Source organism: Harpia harpyja, chromosome 3 (genome assembly GCF_026419915.1).
Source record: "Harpia harpyja isolate bHarHar1 chromosome 3, bHarHar1 primary haplotype, whole genome shotgun sequence".
Taxonomy (NCBI): Eukaryota; Metazoa; Chordata; class Aves; order Accipitriformes; family Accipitridae; genus Harpia; species Harpia harpyja.
Window position 1 is genome coordinate 79,098,688 of NC_068942.1, and position 22,802 is coordinate 79,121,489.

Sequence of the window (22,802 nt, forward strand, 5' to 3'; positions counted from 1 at the left end):
CCCGGCAACGAGCAGCTACCCCGCGGCCCTTGAACCCTCCCGCTACCCGTAGGCGGTGTGACGCTACCCGCCCCCCAGCTGGGACAGCGGTATTGATTGGTCAGAGGAGAGGGGGAGGCGGGGTCCCCGTCGGCGCAGGCGCAGTGGGGTGCGCAGCCTAGCAAGGGAGGCGGCGGCGGCGGCGGGCGGAGGCTTCCGTTGTTGGCGCGCGAGCGATCGGCGGTTGGGCGGTTGCGCGCGCGCACAAGATGGTGAGAGGAGCCCGCGCTGTCTGAGGGGGGGAGGCGGCCGGGCCGGGCCGGGGGGAACCCCAACGGCCTCCGCGGGCTCGGGAAGGGAGGGTCTTCCCCGCTGAGGCGGGAGAGGGTCCCCCCTGCTGAGGCGGGAGAGGCGTCGTGAGGCCGGTGTCCCCGCGCGGCCGGGCTCGGCGGGCTGGGGAGGGAGTTCTGAGGGGAGAGCAAGTGCCTTCGGAGGAGCGGGGGCAGGTGTCTCCTCAGGGTGAGCCGGTGCCCTTCGGTCTAGGGGTGCTGCCCGGGAAGGTGCCGCCGTGAGAAGCTCCTCCGGCCCTGCCCGACCCCCCCCTCCCCCGGGTCGTGCCGTGCTCAACTGCTGCCCCGCCGGCCAAGGGACCTCCTCGGTTGTTTTTCTGGTGGGCGCTGGCAGCCTGCGGGGGGAGAGTGAAGAAACAGCTGTTTAAAAAGGAAGTCGTGACCCTGCCCTGCCAGCTGCTGTTCGGCAGAAGGCTAAATCGGTTTCTGAAAATCTTGAAGTATAATGCCGGTATGAATGGTGGCTGAGGTTAACCAACAGCAACACCCCCCACCGTGCTGCTTGGCAGGTGTGCCCACTGTCTGTGCAGTCCTCCTGTCTCTTGACTCGACTTTATTTAGTTTTTATGAAACCAAGCACTGCTGAGCCAGCCTAGCACTGATAGATGATGTGAATCTGATGTCAACACGTGTTTTGCAGGCACAGCCTTCAATTTCTCTTAGGGGTTTATGTTTGTGACTGCGCAGGTATGAGCAAGAGCACTGCTTACCCTGCAGTGTCTACTGGAAGATGATAGGAAACTGCTGAGCCCAGAGGACTGGGAGAAATGCTTCCTTCAGAAAGAGCGTTTGATACAGAATATAACTTCAATTTTGAAATGCAGCCCTGAATTTTGTTGTTTTTGTTTTTTTTTTTAAGTAGAGACCTCCTGAAATAGTGAGAGTGGGTATTAATGACATTTGTGGATCAGAAGGAGCCAAGAACAATTTAAAGTTTAGGGGAGCAAGCAAAATAACAAAGGCTGTGCACACAGTGCCTGACCTGTCCTTTCACAGCAGAGCCTGATTTCCTCTCCAGCTGTTAAAAGGAAGCAGAGGCAAAAGGCTTTGTGCCAGAATTTGGTCAAGGTGGAAGTCTTTTTAGGAGTAACAACAAACATAGGATATTTGCAAGGTGATTTTGGAAGTGGGGAAGAGGAACAGTGCTCTGCTTTTTGATGAAAATCTCACAAACAAGTCAATGTTGAACACAAGGAGACAACTCAGAGTTTTAAGTAGTAATTTTCTTCTGATTTGTAAGCAGTGATTTGTCTCAGTGAAACAGCTCTTCAGTAGATCTTGGGATAGGTAATCTTACAACTATTTTTTTTTATTTGAGCAATTTTTTTAAAGAAGTCTTGAAATACAGTTGTTTTGGCACCAAAGCCTTGATGCCTTAGGAATTTACAAATACAATAATATGAATAAGCTGGAGATGTTAAATAACTTCTTCGTCTAGCTGGCTTGCATCTCTTAACTGTGGTGGTAGAGGCTGTGTGGATAAAATGTTGCTCAGGAAATGGCAGTGGTTGGCTTGGTACAGTTTAAAAATTGCATATGTAATGGAAGGTAACCTGCATGGCTGCTTGTGAAATAATCATTTCCTTCCCCATCTTCAGTGTGATGACTAATACGTTATCTGGACATTTCTTCTGAAAACTTGGAGTTAGTAGCATATAAGCACAGGGGGGAAAGGTATGCATGCTTTTTGATTAAAATGTCTTAAATGCTTTCTGTGTGTGTAAGTCTCAAAAGTTCAGGTAATATTTTTGTGAGTAAAAATAAGCAGTGACCCTTGATTACTGTCTGGGTTCTTCTGAAACACTAGTAGTAGGTCCTAGTATTTTAAATGCTGAAATTACTTTAGCCAGTTTACTGCCACTTTAACAGGCTTCCTTCTTTCAGGACTTGTCTTGGCAAATGAACTGTAAAATTTGTTTACTTCTAAGAGCTATGAGAATAGTCCCACTTCAGGAATAGCTAATAAAATATTTCTAGTTAACTGTGTGGCTTTGAGGAGGGGTATTAAAACCGATAAGTGTTCTGTTAGTGTGTTCTTAAAAACTGCTTTCATCCATGGTTTTTCTGGTTTATGTATATGTTCTGAAACTTTGGACAAGCTGCATGCAGTTCCACTTTAGTAGGGTTTATGCGCACATATGTGTGACATAGGGATTTTTTTGTTTGTTTACTAGAAAGATTTATTTATCTTTCCCTCCCCTCTGCCATTTCCTTTTTGTAGAGTGAATCTCTGGTGGTTTGTGATGTTGCTGAAGACCTGGTGGAGAAACTGAGAAAATTCCGGTTTCGTAAAGAAACCAACAATGCTGCCATTATAAGTAAGTTAAAAACATGTCTGACAAAAATTGCAAGGTCTTGCAGAAAATCCTATCTCCTCTTTTCCTTCCCATGTAACGTTGCTGCTGTAACAGATATATGTGAGCCAAGAGGCTGTTTCTTGTATGGACGTCGGTACTTCAAATTCTGTCTGTAATTTTAACAGTAAAGCAGTGCTGCTGTTATGATACAAAACTGCATCTGCTCTTAGTATTTATACTTAATTTTAGCTCAGAGTCTACCACTGTTTGTAAAATGATAGTAAAAAATGTCAAGGCACAGTCATTTTGAGTTTGTAAATTTTGTAGCCTTTAAGTAGGGGAGTTTGACGTTTCTGTCTTTGAAATTTGAGAAGAGTGTATTGCAATGAACAGCGCTTAGACTGTGCGCTTCCCTTCAGTGATTTTGTGAAGTCATGGGATAGACTGAAGAAGCAGAATGGAAGCACAAGGAATATATTTGTTGGGGTAATGTTAAAAAGCCTCATACGTGCATTGCATAAATCGATGGAAAATAACATTGATCTATGTTTTATTTTGATTTATAGTGAAAATCGACAAGGATAAGCAGTTGGTGGTACTGGATGAGGAGCATGAGGTTTGTTAAATGAATTGTAAATAAAGAGTATCTTCAGCCTGCAATGTATTGTTGTCTCTAAGGTACTGCCTTAGTTTCAAATTGTTATCAAACTCTTAATCTAATTTGGGTCATGAGCTTATTTAAATGCATGGTCACTGCATGTAAAGCACAGCACTATTAATAGTGGAATTATGCAGAAGCAATTGAGTTGACTAATTAATTGCACAAAAAAGTTATTTTAAAGCTGTTATGATACAACTGTGTAAAAAGCATCTTTGGCACCTGCTGGCTTTTTGAAGAGATTTCTGCTGTGTTTCCACGTAGGTTTGCATATTTGGCTCTGAGCTGATCTGCCATCAATTAGAAGCTAGGATTGCTAATCCTCTGCAGACTCTAACTTTGATAGGTGGCATAATAAGGTCAGCCCAGCATGTAGTATTTCTTAATGGTACATAGGGCAAAATTAAATCCTTCCCAGGGATTTGAGCATTAACCGTAGCTCTTATTCCCTAGAATGTAGAAGTTAATGTAATATCTGAATAGAATAGGGACTTTTTTTTTTTTTTTTTTTTTGCTTGCTCAATGAGGAAGGACTGAATTTTTCAAAAGCACCATTTGTGTAGCTGATTTTAACAGATACTTTTTTGGTGTGTGCTTGCTTACTTCTGTTTAGTACTAGAGTTAGAAAAGCATGGTAGCTGCTAGCATATCCAACTAGAGCCAAAAATGTTTTCTAAACTCATTATGCCTAAAATAGGGATGATTATTCATGCTAACATTAATTCTGTGTTTAGTCATAGGAATCTATTGGCACACAGGTTTTCCTAAACCGCTCTAGTAATTTGAGTGAGAGATCATTATCAGTTCAACTGTAGATGTACATCTAACTTACAGCTATTTCACTGTTCCTTTATTCTGCTTTAGCCTTCATAGTATACCTTCAAGTGTAAGATCATTTGTTCAAATATTGCTTGTGTTTAATGTTACCAGGGTATTTCTCCCGATGAGCTAAAAGATGAGCTGCCTGAGAGACAACCTCGATATCCTTCTTGTGCTGCTGGCATTTGCTCTTACTCACTCCTGGAAGCTGTTCAAAGTGTTCAAAGTTGGACTTCACCTTTTTAGGCCAATACTTGCCTGTAGTGCAACTTTACTGACACTTTATTTGTGAGATAACCTAGGGATCAGTTCTTATGATGCACTGAACAGTTGTCCCACTTGTTGAAACAATTTGGAATGTTCCACTTGTTGACACATTTAGGCCTTTCCTGAGATTTTATTTCCTTTTAGACTATATAATGTTTGGGGAAGTAAAGCAAAGCCACACTGCTGTTAATGTAAAGAAGTGAGTAACATGTACCAGTTTTGTATGTGGCTACTTCTAAACATAGAAGAGTGCCTGTGTAACTTAGGAACTGTTTTGGTACTCTCTCAGTGTGTGGCCCTTGCTATTTTGCTGCAGTTATTGATTCTGGGAGTGCTGTAGGCATGTGATCTAGGGAAGAATCCTTGTATTAAAAAAAAAAAAAAAAAAAAAAGAGGGACAAGTAAATTATTCTTTAACTAGAGGAGATAAGAGGGGTACTTAAGTTACAAGTGAAGAAAATATCTGCCTCCATTATCCGCAAAAGCTGGTTGGCACTGTTCCACGTGCCATTGTGAATCTTTTCTTTCATGACCATAGTGCAGTAGGAGGCTGTAAAGCAAGAGTACTAGCTAAAACTTGAGTTCAAATTCAGCAAGACACCTGAAACAATGAAATGCTTAGTCTGCAAAGAAAGAATTTGGCTTTCATTAAGTCAGAAACACATTAGTGGGTGTGAGAAATCTTTTTACAAAGCTAGGAGAGGAATATTTGCAATGAAAGGGTGATTTTTAGCTCTGATGTGAAACAGTAATACAGAGACAGCCCTCACCCATGGCAGAGGTTGATAAAGACAGGCGGGGTCAGTTCTGAAAGTCAAGTATGAAAGTGAAAACAGGAGAACAGTGAGAGTACTTACCAAATTTAAAGCATCTTCTAGAGTGCAAGACTTAATTTGTGCCTGCATCAAGCTCTGATAACTGAAGATTATATCCTAATAAAATCACTGATTTCTTAGTTTCTTTAACCTCAGAAAAAACATTTATTGTGTATAGTTACAAGTATCAGCATGATGATGGAAGAGTTTCTTATCCATTGTGCTTTATCTTCTCCAGTCCAGTTGGTGAGTGAATATTGCGAATGGTAGCTACTATGGGCTGTAAATATGGGAATATTCTTTGCTCTGGAAGATAAAATGAGTGCTTAATGCTCGAATAGTGGTTCAGATGCTTAAGGCTAGATTTGCTTATGCCACTGCTGGAAGCAAGGCACTATAAAGTTATGGCATTATCTGGAGACCTTCTTTGGCAGAGAGGAGTCTCTAGAGTGTTAGCTCCATCCTCACCGTCAGCTGGTGACAAGTGTAAATGCTTCCATCTGCCCAGATCTACCTAGTGGCTGGAGGTTTTCACTGCCTTTGTGGTTCACATTTAGGACACTTAGGATGTGTGATAGAAGAGATTCTTTCTTTCCCATTTCTGAAGGCTGAACAGAAATGTTCGTTTCCTGCATAGCTGGCCAAAAGGTGTGTCTTTCTAAATGTGCCTGCCCACTGTGTTTTCAGGGGTGTGCTCAGCAACACCCTCCTGTAAAGGAAAAGAGCCTAGCCTGGAGCACTCTGCATCTCTTCATGTAGGCTTAACCTAATGGGTTTCCTGTCACTCTCCTCAAATCTTGGGCAATCCTCAAAATATGACCAGACAAGGCTCAGGAAATAAGTGAGGAGAGGGCTGGAAGATACAACCTCTGTTCCTGAGGGTTTCTCTTCACCTCTGTCCATCTTGCTATTTGGATGTTAGTGACTGGGTGGGAAGAAATTCCTCTCCTCAGAAGGGCATCGGAACCCATGTCTACCCATGAAAGGAACAGGATTCTGTAAAAGGGTTAAGATGGGATTCGAGAGGAGGGTTTTCCAGGGGGCCTGTGTGCAATGGACAGCAACAGAGGATGCCTCCAAACAGTGCTGTGATGTGAAGGTCTAAAGGGCTGTCACAATTATGGGTGAAAAGGAGGAAAAGAGGGCTCCATAACCCAGATCTGGGCAGGTGAAAGTGCTGGGTGAACAGATTATGTTCGAGGAGAAAGACTGTAATCTTAGATCATCCCATGTTTATATAGAGCAGCAGCTTCCTCTGGGTCACAGCAACCCTCAACATAAACATACCTGTGCAGGGAACTGTGTAATTTTAGTAGAAGCCAAATAGCCTGTGACTTGATTTGGACTTACAGAGCTGAATTGCTCCTGTGGCTTCCATCTGTGTTCTGAATTGTAATAGGGTAGCTTGCTGGTATTACTGGATTATCCTTGTTATCCTCTAGAAGAAGATAAACTGATTGCATTGTTTTACCCTTCATTACTGAGAACTAGAATAACTAGGTAGGTAAAAGAGTTTAGCAACTATTGAGCATATTCTTCTGTAGTTACTGAAGAATCTTTGTATGAATGTTCTGGGTGTTACTTCTGAAGGATAGATATTTTGAGAGTTAGAACAGCAGTAAGAAGCTTCCTGGCAGACCCTGAAATAGCAAAGCAGGCAGACTTGTAGTACTTCATAGGAAAAGAGAGCTTAGACAATGGTTTTTATGGGTGGCAAGATTTAAAATACGCTAATATCTACAAACTTCTAAACAAGCAACTTCTAAAGAAAAGTCTTTTTTTTCTTGAGGTTCTCCGTTTCAAAAAAATTTCTGCAAATACAAGTTAGTGGTTAAACTGATACTGGAGTCAGAAACAATGAACCATTAACTAGGACTCTAAACAGCAGTTAACTTCAACTGTGACTGAAGTTGGTCTGTGTTTGGGACTGGGGAGGGGGGGGGAAGGAGTCATCTTGAGCTACCAGTTCAGTTGGGGGATTTGGGGAGAGATTAGGAGACAGAACAACAAATTCAAACTGCCTTGGTTAGTTCTCAGTTTGGCTCCAGCTCAAAGGCATATGCTATAAAGATCTGTGTAACTAGCGAAAACATGGGAATCTTCCAGAAATAGCAAGAGGGCGAAGAATTGAATGTAGTGTAATCAGCACGCTACTGTAGTGGCAGGAGCTACTGCTTTGTTGGCTGTGATTCAAGTTTGACTGCTGCAATGTTTGATGTTAGCTCGTAAGCAGAAATACAGGTGCGTGTTGAGACCACCAATTCAACCTGCACAACTATTACTTCTGGAAATGCTTTTCAAGTACTAGATATGAAAGTAAGAGCAAGGATGATAATGTATATAAAGAAATAGGTCACTTTTCTGAATGGAGACTTCAGCTTTCAGTTTGGATTCTTTTCAAAAATAAGATTTTTTTTTTTCTTTAGTGTTGCAGTCAAAATAACTAAACAAACCCTTTTTTTCCCCACAAAACTACAGGATGTAAGCCTGAACAGCAGATGATGTATGCTGGAAGCAAGAATAAGCTTGTACAGACAGCTGAACTCACTAAGGTATAACTGACTAGTTGAAATAACTGTCTCCCCCTTAAATGCAGGTTGCAGAAGCTGTTTTCTGTCTTGCTTGAAGGGTGTTATGAGACTTTGTAATTACAGTGAACAGATTCTGTTTTAGGAAGACTAAAGAGAGGAGTATTATGTGGGGATTTTCTGGAGTACAGGAAGAACAATGTTCTCTAAAACTAAAACATCTATTGGACATCTTTACTTTGGGAATGAATTTATTGATGGGAAGAATAGACTGAAGTCTTAGTATGGTGTGGTGTGGACTAGTTTTGCAGCATGGTTTATGGGGTTGTGTGCTTGCAGAACATAGCCTTCAGAATAAGTAACATGTGCCAAGTGATGAACAATTATAAATCTTCCTGTGTTTGCTTCCTCCAGTGCTGAGACCAGAAGAAGTCACTGCATTTGCTAGGCCTAGGTATATATATATATTGGGGGAAAAAAAAAAAGCCACCTAATTGTCATTTTGGAGATATTTGAAATATCTGCTTAATTGGCGCCTAGACTTCTTAAAGTTTTAGTTTCAACCAGTAAAGCTAAATAGAGTCAGTGGTCACTTCAGGTTTTTCATACAATGTGAAGTGACTTCATCATTCCTCAACAGCACCGTTCCCTTTTGGCCTTCCTTATTCTGACTGAGTACTTTAACATCCCAGTAAAAATGTATGTTGGGCCAATAAGAGAACTTTGAATTTCTACCTCTTCTAGCTGTACCTTGTAAGAAAGGACCTCTCTGTTTTAGATTCGACGTCAGGTTGACAGGAGTAAATAGGAAGGAAGCAGAAGATAAGATGATGGAAGCAATTGGTACAGCCCCGAGAAATCTTTTTTTAGGTCTGTTGAAACTGCATCTTAGAGGCCTGAGAACTCTAGCATCTTTGATAGAAAAGAATTCATTGAGGAGGAAGGCAGTTTTCAGTAAGTGAGAAGGAAGAGTTGATGAGAAGGTGAAAGCCTGGGGACTAGCTGTATTGGAGTTACTATCACCTGTCAAGTGGGAGAAATTCAGTCTTGAAAGGCTTTTGAATGCAAGCCTAGGAGTGGATGTAGAGGTCCATAATCATCTTCCTTCTGAAGGTGGAGAAGATAGCCTGTCTCCAGTTAGGGTTGCTTACTTGCTCTTCAAATGTGCTTTATTCTTGCCACTCGCTGAGCTATGTTCCATTTTAGCTCGTGCTGTGACTTCCTCCTCGTGCGATTTCTGCATGTGACTCAACTGCATCCTCTTATTTTTTCAGTGGCTTGCATATTAGCTTGGCTTCTGTTAAGCTGTTCTGTTCTTACAACACTGAATTTTTGGTTTCCCCCCATCTTTTACTTAAAAAAAAAAAATAATAATAATCAGTATTAGTTGATAGTAGTAGATCAGTGTCTAAATACAAGAAGCAGTATCCAGAGCCCACTCCAGTAGAGATGGGAAATGAGGAAGAAAAGATACAAAACTTGAATTGTTTCCTGAAGAAGATTAACATGGTAAAATGGCTGAGGGCAGGACTAAAGAGGAAGTTCATTCCAAACAGCAGGTTCACTGAGAAGCTTTGTTTTGTGAGTGTTACAAAATCCTATTCGTTCTGTTGGCCTGAGCATGCTTTTTGCAGCTATGCACTGCATACCATTAGAAGGTAACTGATTTAGTGTTGATAGAGCTTTATTTTCAGTGTTGTCAGAATAGTAACAGCAGTCTCCAGTTAAAATACTTGTTTTCATTGCCTAGAAGAACACATCTGAAGGCCTATGGATTTGTAAAATTAACTTACTTGACTCTTCTGAAAAGATGATCAATTTGTGGGCATCTCAAAATTAACTTAGCCTCTCTTCCAGGGTATTAAAAAAAACCAAAAAACAAAAACAAAAACCAAACCAGTTACTTGCCTATATGGAAAGAGTATATTGGTGTCTTTGGTCTTGTTTTCTGCTTCAAGGCTATGTTACAGGTTTGTTTAAGACTTCCACAAAGCTTTGGGTTGGTGGTTTTGGGGTGGCTTATTTCAAGTTTTCTATTTCAAGGTATCCCAGGCTTGTTTCTTACAGGGAAAACAGTATGCTACTAGATACTATGGATTTATTTTAGTTCAAAGGAGGAATAACTGTGTCTTGGGCTGAGCAAAATTCCTGAACTTTGGGGTTAATTCAGCCCAGAGGTTAAATTAATTTGTATTCTTCAAATAGACAATCTTCTTGCTGAGATAATGCATACGAGATGGTGCCATTTCAGAGTAACTTTAAAAAGTAGTACATGTGCTAGTCTCACATATTCTTAAAGGAGAAGAATGAAGTCTAGAAATAGGAATTACGGGATTCTTGTTCAAAGAATAAGAACTTCTTAATAAGAAGTTCAAAGAACTTCTTGTTCAAGTGGCAAAGTAATATTCTTTGCCACTTAGTCTTATTTTGCACTGATGTTACTTTAGAATATTAACCAATCCTTTCAAGAAAGCACATGAAAACTCTAGGCTGGCTACTGATTTATTATGGCTCAAACAACTTGTGTGGAAAGGTATTGATTGCATTGTATGCTTATCCCTTTCAATTACCATCACCTCAAGAATTTATGCAATGCAATTTTGTTTAGGTATTTGAAATAAGAAATACAGAAGACCTAACTGAAGAATGGCTGCGTGAGAAACTGGGCTTCTTCCATTAAGAAAACCTCTGTAATAAGTATTTATGTACCATCCTGATAATACTGGAACCAGACATGAATACTTACATCTAAAAAATGCACTGTATTTACATCTGTCTCCTGCAGTATATCTTTTGTGCAAAGTTTGTGCAAAGAATAGCAGGTCTGTCTCCTTGAAGTAACAAATCTTTGCAGGTGTTTCCTTATTTGTACCTGTTAAAAGGGAATACTCCTCTGCAGGGACTCCTTTTGCACTCTTGTGACTAATATTTCTATAACTAAAATAGTTCAGTTCTGGATTTATAACTATCTACAAACATAATTTGGAAGCTGACGCTAACTTTTTCTGAGCTACAAATGCATCCTTATGACATATACTAGCCATTTATATGCAGAAATTGTGTACTGTCACTTACTTCTCAGACTTTTTGACTTAATGTCTTCTCAATTTTGAAAACTACTCCCTGGAAGCATTTAGTATTAAAAAGACAAAATCCTCGTACAGCAAATCCATCCATTTATCTTTCCATCGAGTCCATGTGAACTTTCTTAAATTCTTGGAACTAATTTTTGTCATTCCAGTAATTCCTCAGTTGACTGAGTCAATCTTACTAAATTTCAGGGCAAAGCTTTGACTGTCCAGTTCTTATGCTAATATAGTGTTACAGGAACTAGGTGATAACTAAGGGCTGAATTACAACTCTGGTTACTCTTGTACCAGATGTCTTGCATATATAACTTACTACACTGTTAAGAAGTTTACCTCTGCTCATTTCCTGTTATACAAACACCTGTTAATACTGTGTGCCTTTAATTTGTTAGCTTTAAAATGACTTGAGAATTTTACACTGCCACTTATTACAAATTTGGTAAAAACTTTGTTAAAGAATCCAAGTAACATTTTTTCCTAGTGCCTAGTGTTGCAGTTGACATCTGTAAAGAAAAAAAAAAGCTAACCTCATTATCTTTGAAATTCCAGTCATCTACTCCATTTGTAGGAGTCAGGAGGTTAAAGATTTTCATGATAATGAATGATTTATATCTCTTTTGTTATAAAAGTTGGCCGCACATAGCTTTTGAGTACTTTAATTACAGTCTCTACCTTTCTTAACTGCTTGTTGGTCAAAATTACATTCCAGATAAAGCTTTTGCATAAGTGGTAATTTGATTTTAATTTACTTACGGTTCATCTCTTTGAAACAGCAAATATTCTAATGTGAAAATAGTATTTAACTTTTATAAATGACCAGTCTTTTTACAGGTCTGTTTTATATTCAATAGAGTAGTTGTCTGATATGGGACATGTTCAGCCCATGCAGTGGCAAAAGGAGTACTCATGTGACAGTATCTCACTATCTTGCTCATGAGTGTTTGTTGTGCTACTGAAGAAGTATCTGCGTAAGAGCAGCTTCCTGTTGATAATGTACCTTAAAATACAGCTGCCCTAACAAATCTGTTTGGTGAGAAGGAATGCAGTGTTAAATTTGGAGGCCAGTATTTCATGCTGTGAAACCTTTGCTGAAAGAAGGTTTATTTTTCATTTGTAAACATATGTTGTGTTAGTGTTAAAACACTAATTCCTCTAAGATCACAAGGAATTCATTTGCAAAGGTCCTCAGTGTTCGTAAATCTCTTCTTAGTTTGATGTTACTGCTCATTTATTTGTATACAAATCTGACTCGAGAGGAGCTTTTCAAAATACATGTTAGAATGATCCAATTAAATTGATCTTTCAGTGCGGGAAAGAAATGCTGGTAAATTAAAATTAAATTTCTGTGTTAACGTAGTGAACTGGAAAAACAATTTAATTTCCCTGGACAAAAAAATGTTGATTATGAAACTGTTGCTTGATCATTCTGTACTACAGATCAATAAAAACAATGTCTGTTGTGACAAACATTGTATAAATAAGGCTTTAGCTTAAAGAATAGTGTCATTCTAAGCATCAGTCTGGAAACAGCAAGGATCTCATTTTGTTGGCATTGTGCTAAAGGTAAGGCATGTCAAAGTACGGTGTGGGTGAGAGGGAAGCTGCCACTTATAACGTTCAGGTTGATTTGCAGTGGGGAAAACTGGATTAATAATCTTTATTAATAATCTTAATAATAATCTTGTACACTGGTGGGCTGCCAGCATCCAACTGCTGCTTGCACAGGTCTTGACAAAAATAACTGTAAAAGGGGCCTGTCTCTCTTGGGAGGAGAAGGGAGGAGCTGCTGCAGTCAAATGATTGAATTTGATTCTTCATCTCTGGATCACTCCACCTTCTGCCAAGAAAATATTGCTACTTACGGCTGTATTTTCAGTCTGAGTTCTTTCACTTCGGATGTTCTTGTTGCCTCCGGTTAGGGACTTTCTGCCTTGGGTGCTGCCCCTCAAATCTTGTAGAAAGCAGACAAATCCTGATGAGCATGTTAAAGCCCACTTTCTTGTGAAAGGTGATGTTGATGCTGCTCAGGCCACCAGTATTATTCTTCAAACAGTCTTGCTTGGTAGCTCTACCTCCTTCCCCTCTCTGAGCTGTGGAAGTGAGGAAGCAGCTGCAGGTACTTGGAGAATGAGTGTGCAGAGGATGTTTGCTGTTCTAGGCTTGTTTGTGGTTTCCTTGTTTTTAATGCAGTGTTTTGACACAACTGTCTGCTGCTTACTGTCCTAGGCTCTTGAGATACAGGTAGTGCTAATACTTGATTAAACAAAGACATTAATTATGTCAAAATCTTTCCTGCACAGATAATACTTGTTTTCATAACATACTTTTCCCACTTTATTTTTAGAACTGTATTTTCCATACTGCTTCCCCTGAACATCAGTGGGAGGCAGGTGTGTCCATGTTCAGAAGGCCAGTATGTTCTGACTGTGCTTTACTAGTGAGTTGCCCATCTGTAATCATACATTTGTCTTGAATTTTCAGATCCCTAAAGAGGGTTCAGACTAAAGGACAACATAAATTAACTAATGCCACCTATGGGAGCCTTTGTAGCTAAAGGTCTGAGAGTCAGCATTTTCCATTGTGAGCTCCTATTTTTCAGGAGTTAGTAAGTTGGCCATAAAATCCTTGGCCTCGAGTTACAGTCAAAGGTCTCTCAAAGGGAGACTTCTGCCACAATCTGGTTTGCTTTAAATACTGAATAGATGGCTGGGATACAGCTCTTGTAATCCTATTAATTGATGGTAAGCTGAATTAAAGCATGAGTTTGCATGTCAGCCCATAAAATGGACTTGTATTGTTTGAATATTTTTAACAAAAAAAACCCCTAAATGCTGGTATTTGATGGTTTAAGTGTGTTTCTAGTATCATGAATGCTGTTTTGATCTATCAAAGGAGGCAATAAAGTGGGTGTTGACACCTTTTCACTTCTCCAAAGGAGCATCTTATGCATTTGTACCAAGGTTCCATTTTTGTATCTTTAACTGTAAAATAGCTGTCCAGAAACAATGTTAAACTGGTAACGGGTCTGAATCAAACATGCAAAAGCAAGAGTTCAATTCCTTGCTTTAGTGTGTTCAAAAAAAATGCCATGCAATGTTTTTTTTTTTTGATACATACACTAGTAACTGTGAAATGGAGGTGTGATGGGACATGAGAAGGGGTGCAGTGAAACTCTTGCTTTTGTTATGTGATCCAGACTCGATGTGATTTGTGTACTGTGACATGTCAGGGTTGGCACCAGTGCTGTGGGTGGTAAATGGTGCGAGAGGTTCACAGCCAGTTTTGAGAATTTGGCAATTCCATGAAAATATCAGTAACCAGTACAACTTCCATATGCTGTTTAGTCTCTGCTAGTTTACATTGCATGTTTACTTTAAACCAAATCTTTTTTGCTAAGCATGGTGCTTGTATTGGTTTCAATAAAATGTTTAATTAAGAGGTTCTGTTGCCCTGTTTTAATTGCAAAGTAGCACATCTAGCATGTGTGTCTGATGGGAAAAGCTGTTAATACTAGGTATGACCTTTCTCCTTTTCTCACCTTCCTGGAGTTTGCTTTGGACTTGTAGTGTGGTCTTCAGTCTTGAATGTGCTCCCTCACTTGCTCGTCTACCTAAAATAATTCCTCTTTCCCTCTGTTGTGGAGGGTGGCAGCAAGGGAGAGGAGAGGACAGCATCTGATGGAGCACTGCGGGATAACTGCCATCCTCCTCCACTGCTTTGCACCTTTGTGTCACAAAACTCAGCGTGTGTACTTGTCAGCTGCAAGACAGCGTGGGGGCTCGATTTCATTCTGAAATGCCACTTAGACTTCCATGTTTCACCTCTCCCATAAGGTCAAGGCTCCTGGCATAACCTGGAGCTGTGAAATACAGTATAGAGTGCAGGTGCCAACTGAACAATGTTAGAGTTGTTGTCAAGGAGACCCCAAAGCTTGAAGGAGTCAAAGGAACTTAGTTGTACCTTTTCCTTCTCACAGTTGTTGGGTCATCTCTTTCCAGCCCAAGAGACCACTGGATTAATTTGATCAAAGCACTCCTTTTCCTCATTCTTGCTGACTGTTTCTTCCTTTCCCAATCTTTGGAGATTTTTATTTTTTCACCTATATTGTTGAAAAAAAACTACTAAAGATAATCCAAGGAATTCAGCTTTGGTAGCTGACATGCGTTGTTTCTGCCAATGCTGAAGAACAGCATTAATGGGCCACAGATTAGATGCAATAGAAGTAAACCTCTTCTCTCTCAAGTGAGAGACCTCTGTGAAGGAGAGAATGCACAGCTGCTTCATCATATCTGGCTCTTGAATGGCACCTTGGTCACCTATGTGTTGCAACAAAATCTGTTGCCAAAAGCTCTGAAAAAAACCAGCTAAGCTGCTGTGGGAGAAGAATGGTTCTCAAGAACAGCTGATTAAAGGGAAGGAGGGGGGAAAAAAGGAATAAATAGCTCTCACATCAGAGGGGGGTCACCTGTGGAGTCCTGTGGAATTCTCTGTTGTTCACTGAGTAGGTTTAACTCAAGAATGAGGTGATAGTTCACTGGTACTGCTAGATCATTGAGACAGTAAGAACAAAAGCTGACTAGAGAATTGCAGGGAGATCTAGGGACGTGAAGTGAAGGGCAGCTGCTTTCATTCAGGAAAGGTCATTGACTTGCAACAGTTACATGAAAAGGGCAGTTGAGTGGTTATTAAAGTCAAAGCTAGAGAAGGGAATAGGAAACAAAATGGAAAACCTCTGTGCAGCACTACAAATCTGCAATGTACATGTAGCCTGGGTACCGCACACAGCTGGTGCTTTCTCTTCCAGGTGTGTGAATAGACGGCTGGCCCAGGGCTAGAAAAAGTTTGCTAAAGAGATCCCTTGACTTGGCAGCGTCTTTGGGAATGATGCAGAGGAGGAATGTAGTTGGTTCTGGAGGAGCTGGAAGAGGAGCTGAGGCAATTGCTGCCCATAAGTGCCAGTCTGCTGGCAGTGAAAGGGACACCAGTCAAAGGGTCTTGGGAGCCTGTGCCTACTGCTCCATGTCCCTCCTGGGTCGTGGAATTGATTGGAGTACAAGCTGGCTCTCCCAACCTCCTAACCTGCTCCTCACAGGCAAAGGTGCTGCCACATTGTGTTTGGGTGCATGTGAGGGTGGGGAAGACAAGCACAGGCATGTAAGATATTGATATGGTGCCACTGAGAGGCAGCATGGCTGGATGTTTGAGCAGCCTTAAGGGGGAGTGCTGGCAGGGAGGCTGTGGGACAGAGAGAGACCTGAGGCACTCTGTGGGTGTAAGAGTGGTTGGGGTTTATTCTGCTAGGCTCCTGTATGGAAGGGGTGATGATTTAAGGTGGGCCTCACCCCTTGGAACAAAAATGAAGACGTGTGGCAGGAGGGCCATCCCCTGCATTTGTTAGTTTGCACAGTCATGTCAGCTGCAGTTTTGGTGGTGCCCCCCAGGGCCTTCTGCGGCAGCAGGGGAGACCTCACCCATGTGGGGACATTGCGGGGGTTAGCTAAGGCACCTCTCTTGGTAGCTGCAGGCAGGCTAGCTGCTGTAGTAACCCTAAAAAGCCTTGGCCTGGTCTAGCTGGATTGTTTCTGTGTTACAGTTGAAAACAGAACAAGACTTGTCAATCTCCTAAGGTATGGCTAGTTAGGAAAAAAACGTGCTCAGCTTCATGTGGAAAAGCCTGCACAGAGGGGTTTATAGATCTCGGTGCTGGAGTTCTTGGATTTTGCTTCTATGTGTATGACTCTAGTTTGGTAACAGTCATTCTCTGCAGGGTCTTCCCCTAGGGCAGGCAACTGCTTCTCTCTAACAGCAAAGGAAGAGCTGTGGAGGTGGTACCAAGTTTGTGAAGTACCTGCTGCTTCCCCAGCTCTTCCAGAAGGGTACTGAGCCCAGGGAATCGGTCCTGTGTGCTGAGCTGGCTTCCAGGCTGGGTACACAGCTTAAATTGTAACTGCTGGGGAAGAGAGAATTTTTCTGGGATCTGAGTGGAAGCCCTGGTGTTCCTAAAGAGCAGTCTTGGAACTGCCAGATATGCAGGCATATAGGTTCCTGCAGCTTAGCAAGGAAAAGGAGTTGTAGTTCTCAGCGTGTATCTGTGGGGTCAACAGTCAGTCTTGGGGAACTGGCAACCTCTCTCTGGGCTGTTGTATAAGGTGGTGGTCTGGCTTCATTTGTGCTGTATTCAAGGCACTGGGAGCTTCATTTCCAGCCACGTTTCAATGAGCACAACAATTCTGAAGTACAAGGAGCCCTGACATTAGCTTTTAATGTCTCCAATTAATACACATTTGTATCTGCCAGGTCTCTATATTGAAAGGTTGAGCATAAGGTTGAGCAATTACATACCTCAATTTTTCTATAAACACTCAATTTTCATTTTGTGGGAAACAGTGAAGGAACATGGTGAAATACTAAACAGTGCTGGTAGTGGTCAGGACGCTCCTGGCATGTAAAATTGTATTCACATCAGTGTAAACTGGGCCACTGTTCCCCTCCCAGTTCTTGCAGGCTTTCTTCTGTATCTGCTGTTCCTTTTGGTGCCACTAAGATTATGTGATCTTGTGCGGATAACAGGCTGGCTGCTGCAGTGTTATATGCAGTATCTTGTGCAGCCTCGCCTTGGTCTGACTAGGCTCTGTGTCTTTTCTCTAATGCAGCCATAAAGCGAAGGAGATGATTTTAATACATTTGCATAGATGTAGTTAATCAGTGTGGTCCGTTTTGTCACACCACAGGGGGATTGTCTCCTCTGGACTGTTTTATCATGTTTCATTCCTTCAGAGACTGCAAACATACTCTCGCTTAACCTTGTTCACCTTTGGTGATAAGTGAGACATCTCGTACAGAATGTGATTGAGCTCAGCTGAAACTCCCCTGACAGCTCTAGCAATTCCTCAGCAGGAGACAGAGGGGAGAAGAGAGCAATTATCAGCCAGAACGACTCTGAATGCCGAACAGATGTGAACACTGGGAAAACAGCATGACTGTCTTTCATGGCAAATTTACTGCTGCGATGGGGAAGTCCCATCAAGGCTTTTTGAAAGGCGCACTGTTAACCGTTCCTGCTGGTATGTGCCATGGCAGGCAGCTAGTAGCATGAACGCAGCTTCTCTTCCCTTTTCTGCAGCACTCTGCTCAACAATTAATATAACGCACCCTTCGAATCCCCATGCCAAACAGCATCTGTTGTTGTCACCTCTTCTCTGCAGAAAATGGGAAGACAGCAGAAGAAAATGGGGCAGAAAATATTCCGTTGAAAGGGAAAGGGGCACCAGCCGTCCTGCACTTTCACTAAGGCTTTGGAGGACAGAAGTAGAGCAGAAAGTTAGGGGTCAGTGCCCTTATTGAGCTGAATAAGGAACAAGAGAGATTTAGCATTTCTTCAAAATAATGTCTAATTTTAAATATCCGCCGTTGGAAAATGCTGCTGGATAATTGGAAGGAGAATGTGCCCGCCTTGCTCGCAAATGCAGTCTGCCTGGCCATCTGCTCTGACAGCAACAAATCCTGGATTGATTTGCCAACATGATTAATTCAGCTAGGATGACTGGATCAAGGGATCAGCTAGAGACAATATTTATACCCTACCTCCAACTGTGAATGTGCAATTGTTTGGTTCAGAAATACAAAACAAATTGTATAGCTGTATTACTGGAAGAATGGAAAAATAGATGCATCCACTCAACAGCCCTTTTTTCCTTAGATGGCCCCATTCCAAGGCCTCTAAGTACAGTCTAACATAAGCCCACTTTCTCTGTGTGTGAGGTTAAGCAGAGCTGTTTTCATTTTACAGACAGCTTCTGCATCTTTATTCCCTAGGCCGATGCTGCTATTGCTCTCCTTGCTGCAGTTTAGTCCTAAGATCTCAGAGCGACTGGCTCAGTGACCTCGTCCATGTGGCCCAGAGAGGCAGACGTGGAGTGTGAGCCAGCCAGCCCACCCTGCGCCCTGTGCCTGAGGTTACTGGTGGGAGAACACCACGGTACTCATCTAGAGCCAGTGCAGGGCAGCGCTTAAATCTTAAGAACAGCCAGGGGGGTGGATTTCTAGCACTGGTAGAGCCTTGAGCTGATTTGATAATACGGATGTAGCTGGAGAGATCAAAAGCAAGATTTGTCAAGGAATTTAGATGTAGATGAAGGGTTTTGAAATCCTGTTTAGTGTGATTTAAGTGTGCAAATATACATTGGGCCTAAAGGTGCTGTACCCAAGGCCACGTGGGATGTCTGTGGGAGAACAGGGGGACCAGTGTTTCCTGCATCCCTTGCTGACTCTTCTCCTTCCCAAATTTTCAAGCGTGCTGGGGACTTCAAGAGCTGCTTGCGGGAAGCATGAGGTTGTGATAACCGGGCTGTGTCTTCTGGCTGTTGACAAGACACCGAGCCCTGAACAGCTTATTTTTCTCTATACAAAGCAGAAGTTGCTTGTATCTTCCCTCCTTTTGGGCAGAAACAATAATGATGTTAATCTGGCAGGGGACTGAATGCCTCATTTGTCCCAGTGAGCAGCTGCCCTGACTCCACCTTGATGCAATCTTCCCACCATATCCAGCAGTGACGGGGTTTCTGCTAAAACGATTAGCAGTGAAATAATTAACAAGGGAGACTTTTTTTAGGCGTTGTCATTTGGTACCAGACATAACGCCATTTTAAAATGCTACCACTATGGTTTCAGATTCTGTTTATTCAGGCTGATGTTGCTGCACTGGTTTATATTTGGATCAGAATTTAAAGTTATTCTTTGAAGAGCCAGGCTCTAAGGGTGACATTTTCGGAGTCATCACTGCTACAGTTAGGCTAACGCAGAATGTTTTGGAAAATCCCCCTCTTACTTTGTTAACGAGCAGCCGAATCCCAAAATGCATTATAAAATAGTTCTTGAAAAAACAATTACTGGTCCCTTTGCCTGATCACACACTGGTATTATGCCACGGGCTCAGAATTGTACAGATAGCCATTAACAGGAGCTCTACGCAGCAAGAGAAAAACAAACCCTGTTATTAAAGGACAGGCTGAGTATTCAGTATTTAGCCTATTAAAAGAAAACTGTTGCCATCTGACAGTAAATGTTGGAGGGATTGAGGCCACGAGTGGATTCCATAATGAGATGTGGTGAGACACCTGGCAGCGTCTGTGTTTTGAAATTGGGTTTTAAATGTGATTGTTGTTTCTCTTGAGACTTACTTTCATGTGCAAAGGAATTTATAACGTTAATTTGTTTATGCGGTCACACACATAATGGTAGAGTCTAAACAGGGATTCTGAAGATGAGTTAATTAGCGCAACAGGAAAGGATATTTGCTGGTTCGGAAAGGAAGTTGGTGCACTCGCAAGTCCAGGGATCTTTTCATCCAGCTGATCAAAGACTGAGCAGTGAACCAACATCCTGCATTCTGATGTCTGTTAGCACATAAATGAGGTAAGCAGGTGGGGAGATTGTGTGCTTCTGCTGCTTCTGACATGTATTTAAAAGGTGTGCAGAAAGGTGACCTCTGCTAGGCTCCATTAGAGGTACTTGGAGAGTCTCTTCTAAACTGTAGATAGATATTCAGATTTTCCTCTGCTGAAAACCTTGTAAGCGAAGTCTTTATTGAAGTCAGCAGGATTTTTATTACTGAGTTCAATGGTATTAGATTCTTCTCTGATATCTATAACTGAAATGACTATTTTTCCAGGGATATTATTTTTAATGTTGAAAAACGTGGTTAACCCATGCATTTCTCCCATCATAATTCAGAGAAGTTGCTCTGTAATCTTTCCTCACAGTTCTCTGCCAAAGCACTATTGTCATGACCTGCCAGCGTCTTCTTTCTTCAGCTTAATCTTCCTTATGAACAGATTGTAACACACTGAATTATGACCGATTATATGACTGTTTTCTGATAAGGACAAATACTTGAGACGGATTTAAGATAAAGTGAACAGACACCGATGTTTTCCCTTGAGATTCCAATCAGGATTAAACTCAATGAGCCCAGGCTAAAAGGAAAGTGCATTAAAAGCTGTAGGCTGTTTCCAGATATCCACTGTGTCTTCCTTACATTCTTTACAAAGTTTAATCGGAGAAAATTCTGAGAAGATACTCAGTTGTTGTTTGATTTGAGATCCCAAATAAATGAATGAAATGAGAATTGATTAGACCCTTTTCTACAGAATTTGCTTTTAATTTCCTTTTGTGTTACCTTAAAAAGACAATCTATAATACAAGAAATCCTTCAATGAACAAATCTTTGTTGTACAAGATTACAGCTGCCTTCCACTTTTCCTGACAAGATAATTGCAGTTGAATGGAATAGAAGCATCAGAGGTAATAAAACATTGCATTCCTTGAAGCAGAACCAGTATTAATTGCAAATGCAAGTACATGGCTGACACACCTTTTTATTATTTTATGAACAGCGGCTTGGCATAATCCTGTGTAGAGTCCTTAGTGCATATTTATGTGTCTTGAAGTACAAATTCCTGTGTTATAGGTGAGCCTGGTGGCTTGTGGTGGGTCTTGGGGGAGCCAGACCTCTCTCCTGAACAATATTAATAGCCTTAGTGCCAAAGCATCTGTAATTCTGCAGGGCTTTGTCTCGCCAGGGAGGCGTAAGAGTTAAAGCAGCAATGGTCACTACATCTGGGTGCCTTTTTAAGTAAAATCTACCTCGAATGGATCAAACTGCTGGTTTCCATATTGCGGTCGAAAACCAGCATTCCCCAGTCCCAAGGTTTAACAGCATCTCTGCACACATCCTCTGTTTCTTTACCTCCCACAGCTCTTCTGATGCAGATGACCCTCCTGGATAGCTTAGGAACAGCCTGAAACTGGGAGTTTGAACACTGAACGTCAGGTCTTCCAGCAAAGTCCAGTCAAATGGCCTCGGGAGTAAGTGTACCTGTGCAGCTTGAGGCTACTCGAAGTAAGAAATCAACAGTGTGCTAATAGATAAGGCCTAATGAAGCATCAAGTTATATGTAGGAAAGTAAGTTATTGCAGAGGAAGACTCTGGTCCCCTGTTGTTTCTCGCTCACTCCTCAGGAGCCAGGGATGAGGAGTGGTCGGGAGGGGGCCGCGATGCACTGCCAGGGGCTCAACAGCCGCATCCGCGTGAACTGGCAGTACCGGCCGCTGGCACAAATGACCCCCCCCATTACCCGAGGTCCTCTCCTTCCGCAAAACAGGAACACGGTGGTTGCTCTCTTCCTAACCCGTCCTGTCACCCCGAGATGGAAGGAAACCACAACGGGCTCAAGCCCTCGCCGATGTTCTGATTGCCCGGTGGTCATCTTGTCTGGCCCCTTTGGAAGGGGGTGGGAAGGCTCCCGGGGCAGAGCAGCGGCTGGCTCCGGGCAGCTGCCCAGGCTGTAGTGCCCACCCCGCGCTCGCCCGTTCGTTCGTTTTCTTACCATTTTAAAATTAATTTTGACTAAGGTTAATTTTAAATCTGTTTTCTGGGTTTCCCATTGAAGTTTTATTGGTCATAATGACACCGCAGCAGCTTTATGGGAGTAGTTTGTGGGCGAGATGCATGATTTTATACTGAAATACTAACTTTATGTTTGCATTTCCTAAAGACGGCTCATTTGCTACAGTTTTCCCTCATATTTTGGTGAAGGAAATAAAGCTTCTGCTTATCTCTTGTTGTGACACTCAATTAATTGTGCGTAAAGCTTTCCAGCAGCTATCACCGGAAAACACTGTTTACTATTTGGCAGCTGTTAGGTTTATGGAAATCACTACTTGGACGGCTCATCTGGAGGAAATGATTGCAGCAATACTACCCAGACTTTCCTTTACTGCAAGGTATCATGGCTTAAAACTGAAACGGCTTTTATACGACCCTGTGGGAGGAAAAATAGGTGATGTTCTCCTCCAACTGTTTTCTCATCTTGCTGTTTCCTTTGAGCCGGCTCCAAATTCTATCGATTTGGGATCGTAGGAACCAGTTACCCCCTTCCTCCGGGGACCCTTCTCCAGTATTTCTTCCGAAGAGAAATTTGCCATCTCCCGTTTCTCCAG

The 22,802-nt window shown here is 42.0% G+C and overlaps 1 protein-coding gene and 1 long non-coding RNA gene across 5 annotated transcripts; both read left to right on the forward strand.

The window, feature by feature from the left end:
* The first annotated feature begins 152 nt into the window (after positions 1 to 152).
* GMFB (glia maturation factor beta) lies at positions 153 to 14,240 on the forward strand. Of its 3 annotated transcripts, none has more exons than XM_052783600.1 (7): positions 153 to 251; positions 2,553 to 2,647; positions 3,193 to 3,242; positions 4,215 to 4,264; positions 5,349 to 5,431; positions 7,664 to 7,737; positions 10,322 to 14,240. In XM_052783600.1, coding segments are annotated over exons 2-7 (330 nt in total). In that variant the 5' UTR covers positions 153 to 251; positions 2,553 to 2,646; the 3' UTR covers positions 10,394 to 14,240. The 3 variants fall into 3 exon arrangements, with proteins under 3 accessions (XP_052639560.1, XP_052639557.1, XP_052639561.1); XM_052783597.1 differs by lacking the exon at positions 153 to 251 and adding an exon at positions 433 to 780 and having other exon boundaries at positions 2,551 to 2,647; XM_052783601.1 differs by lacking the exon at positions 153 to 251 and adding an exon at positions 819 to 838 and having other exon boundaries at positions 2,551 to 2,647.
* Positions 14,241 to 14,842: 602 nt separating this feature from the next.
* LOC128140122 (uncharacterized) lies at positions 14,843 to 22,422 on the forward strand. Of its 2 annotated transcripts, none has more exons than XR_008234626.1 (2): positions 14,843 to 20,216; positions 20,564 to 22,422. It is a non-coding gene; the product is annotated as an uncharacterized LOC128140122 (long non-coding RNA). The 2 variants fall into 2 exon arrangements; XR_008234627.1 differs by having other exon boundaries at positions 21,559 to 22,422.
* Positions 22,423 to 22,802: the final 380 nt, after the last annotated feature.

What these genes read in the sequence shown, in the direction of transcription:
- GMFB (XM_052783597.1), top strand. An exon ending in TACTGGATGAGGAGCATGAG is followed by an intron (nt 3,243 to 4,214) that starts GTTTGTTAAATG and finishes TAATGTTACCAG; the next exon opens with GGTATTTCTCCCGATGAGCT. An exon ending in TATCTTCTCCAGTCCAGTTG is followed by an intron (nt 5,432 to 7,663) that starts GTGAGTGAATAT and finishes ACAAAACTACAG; the next exon opens with GATGTAAGCCTGAACAGCAG.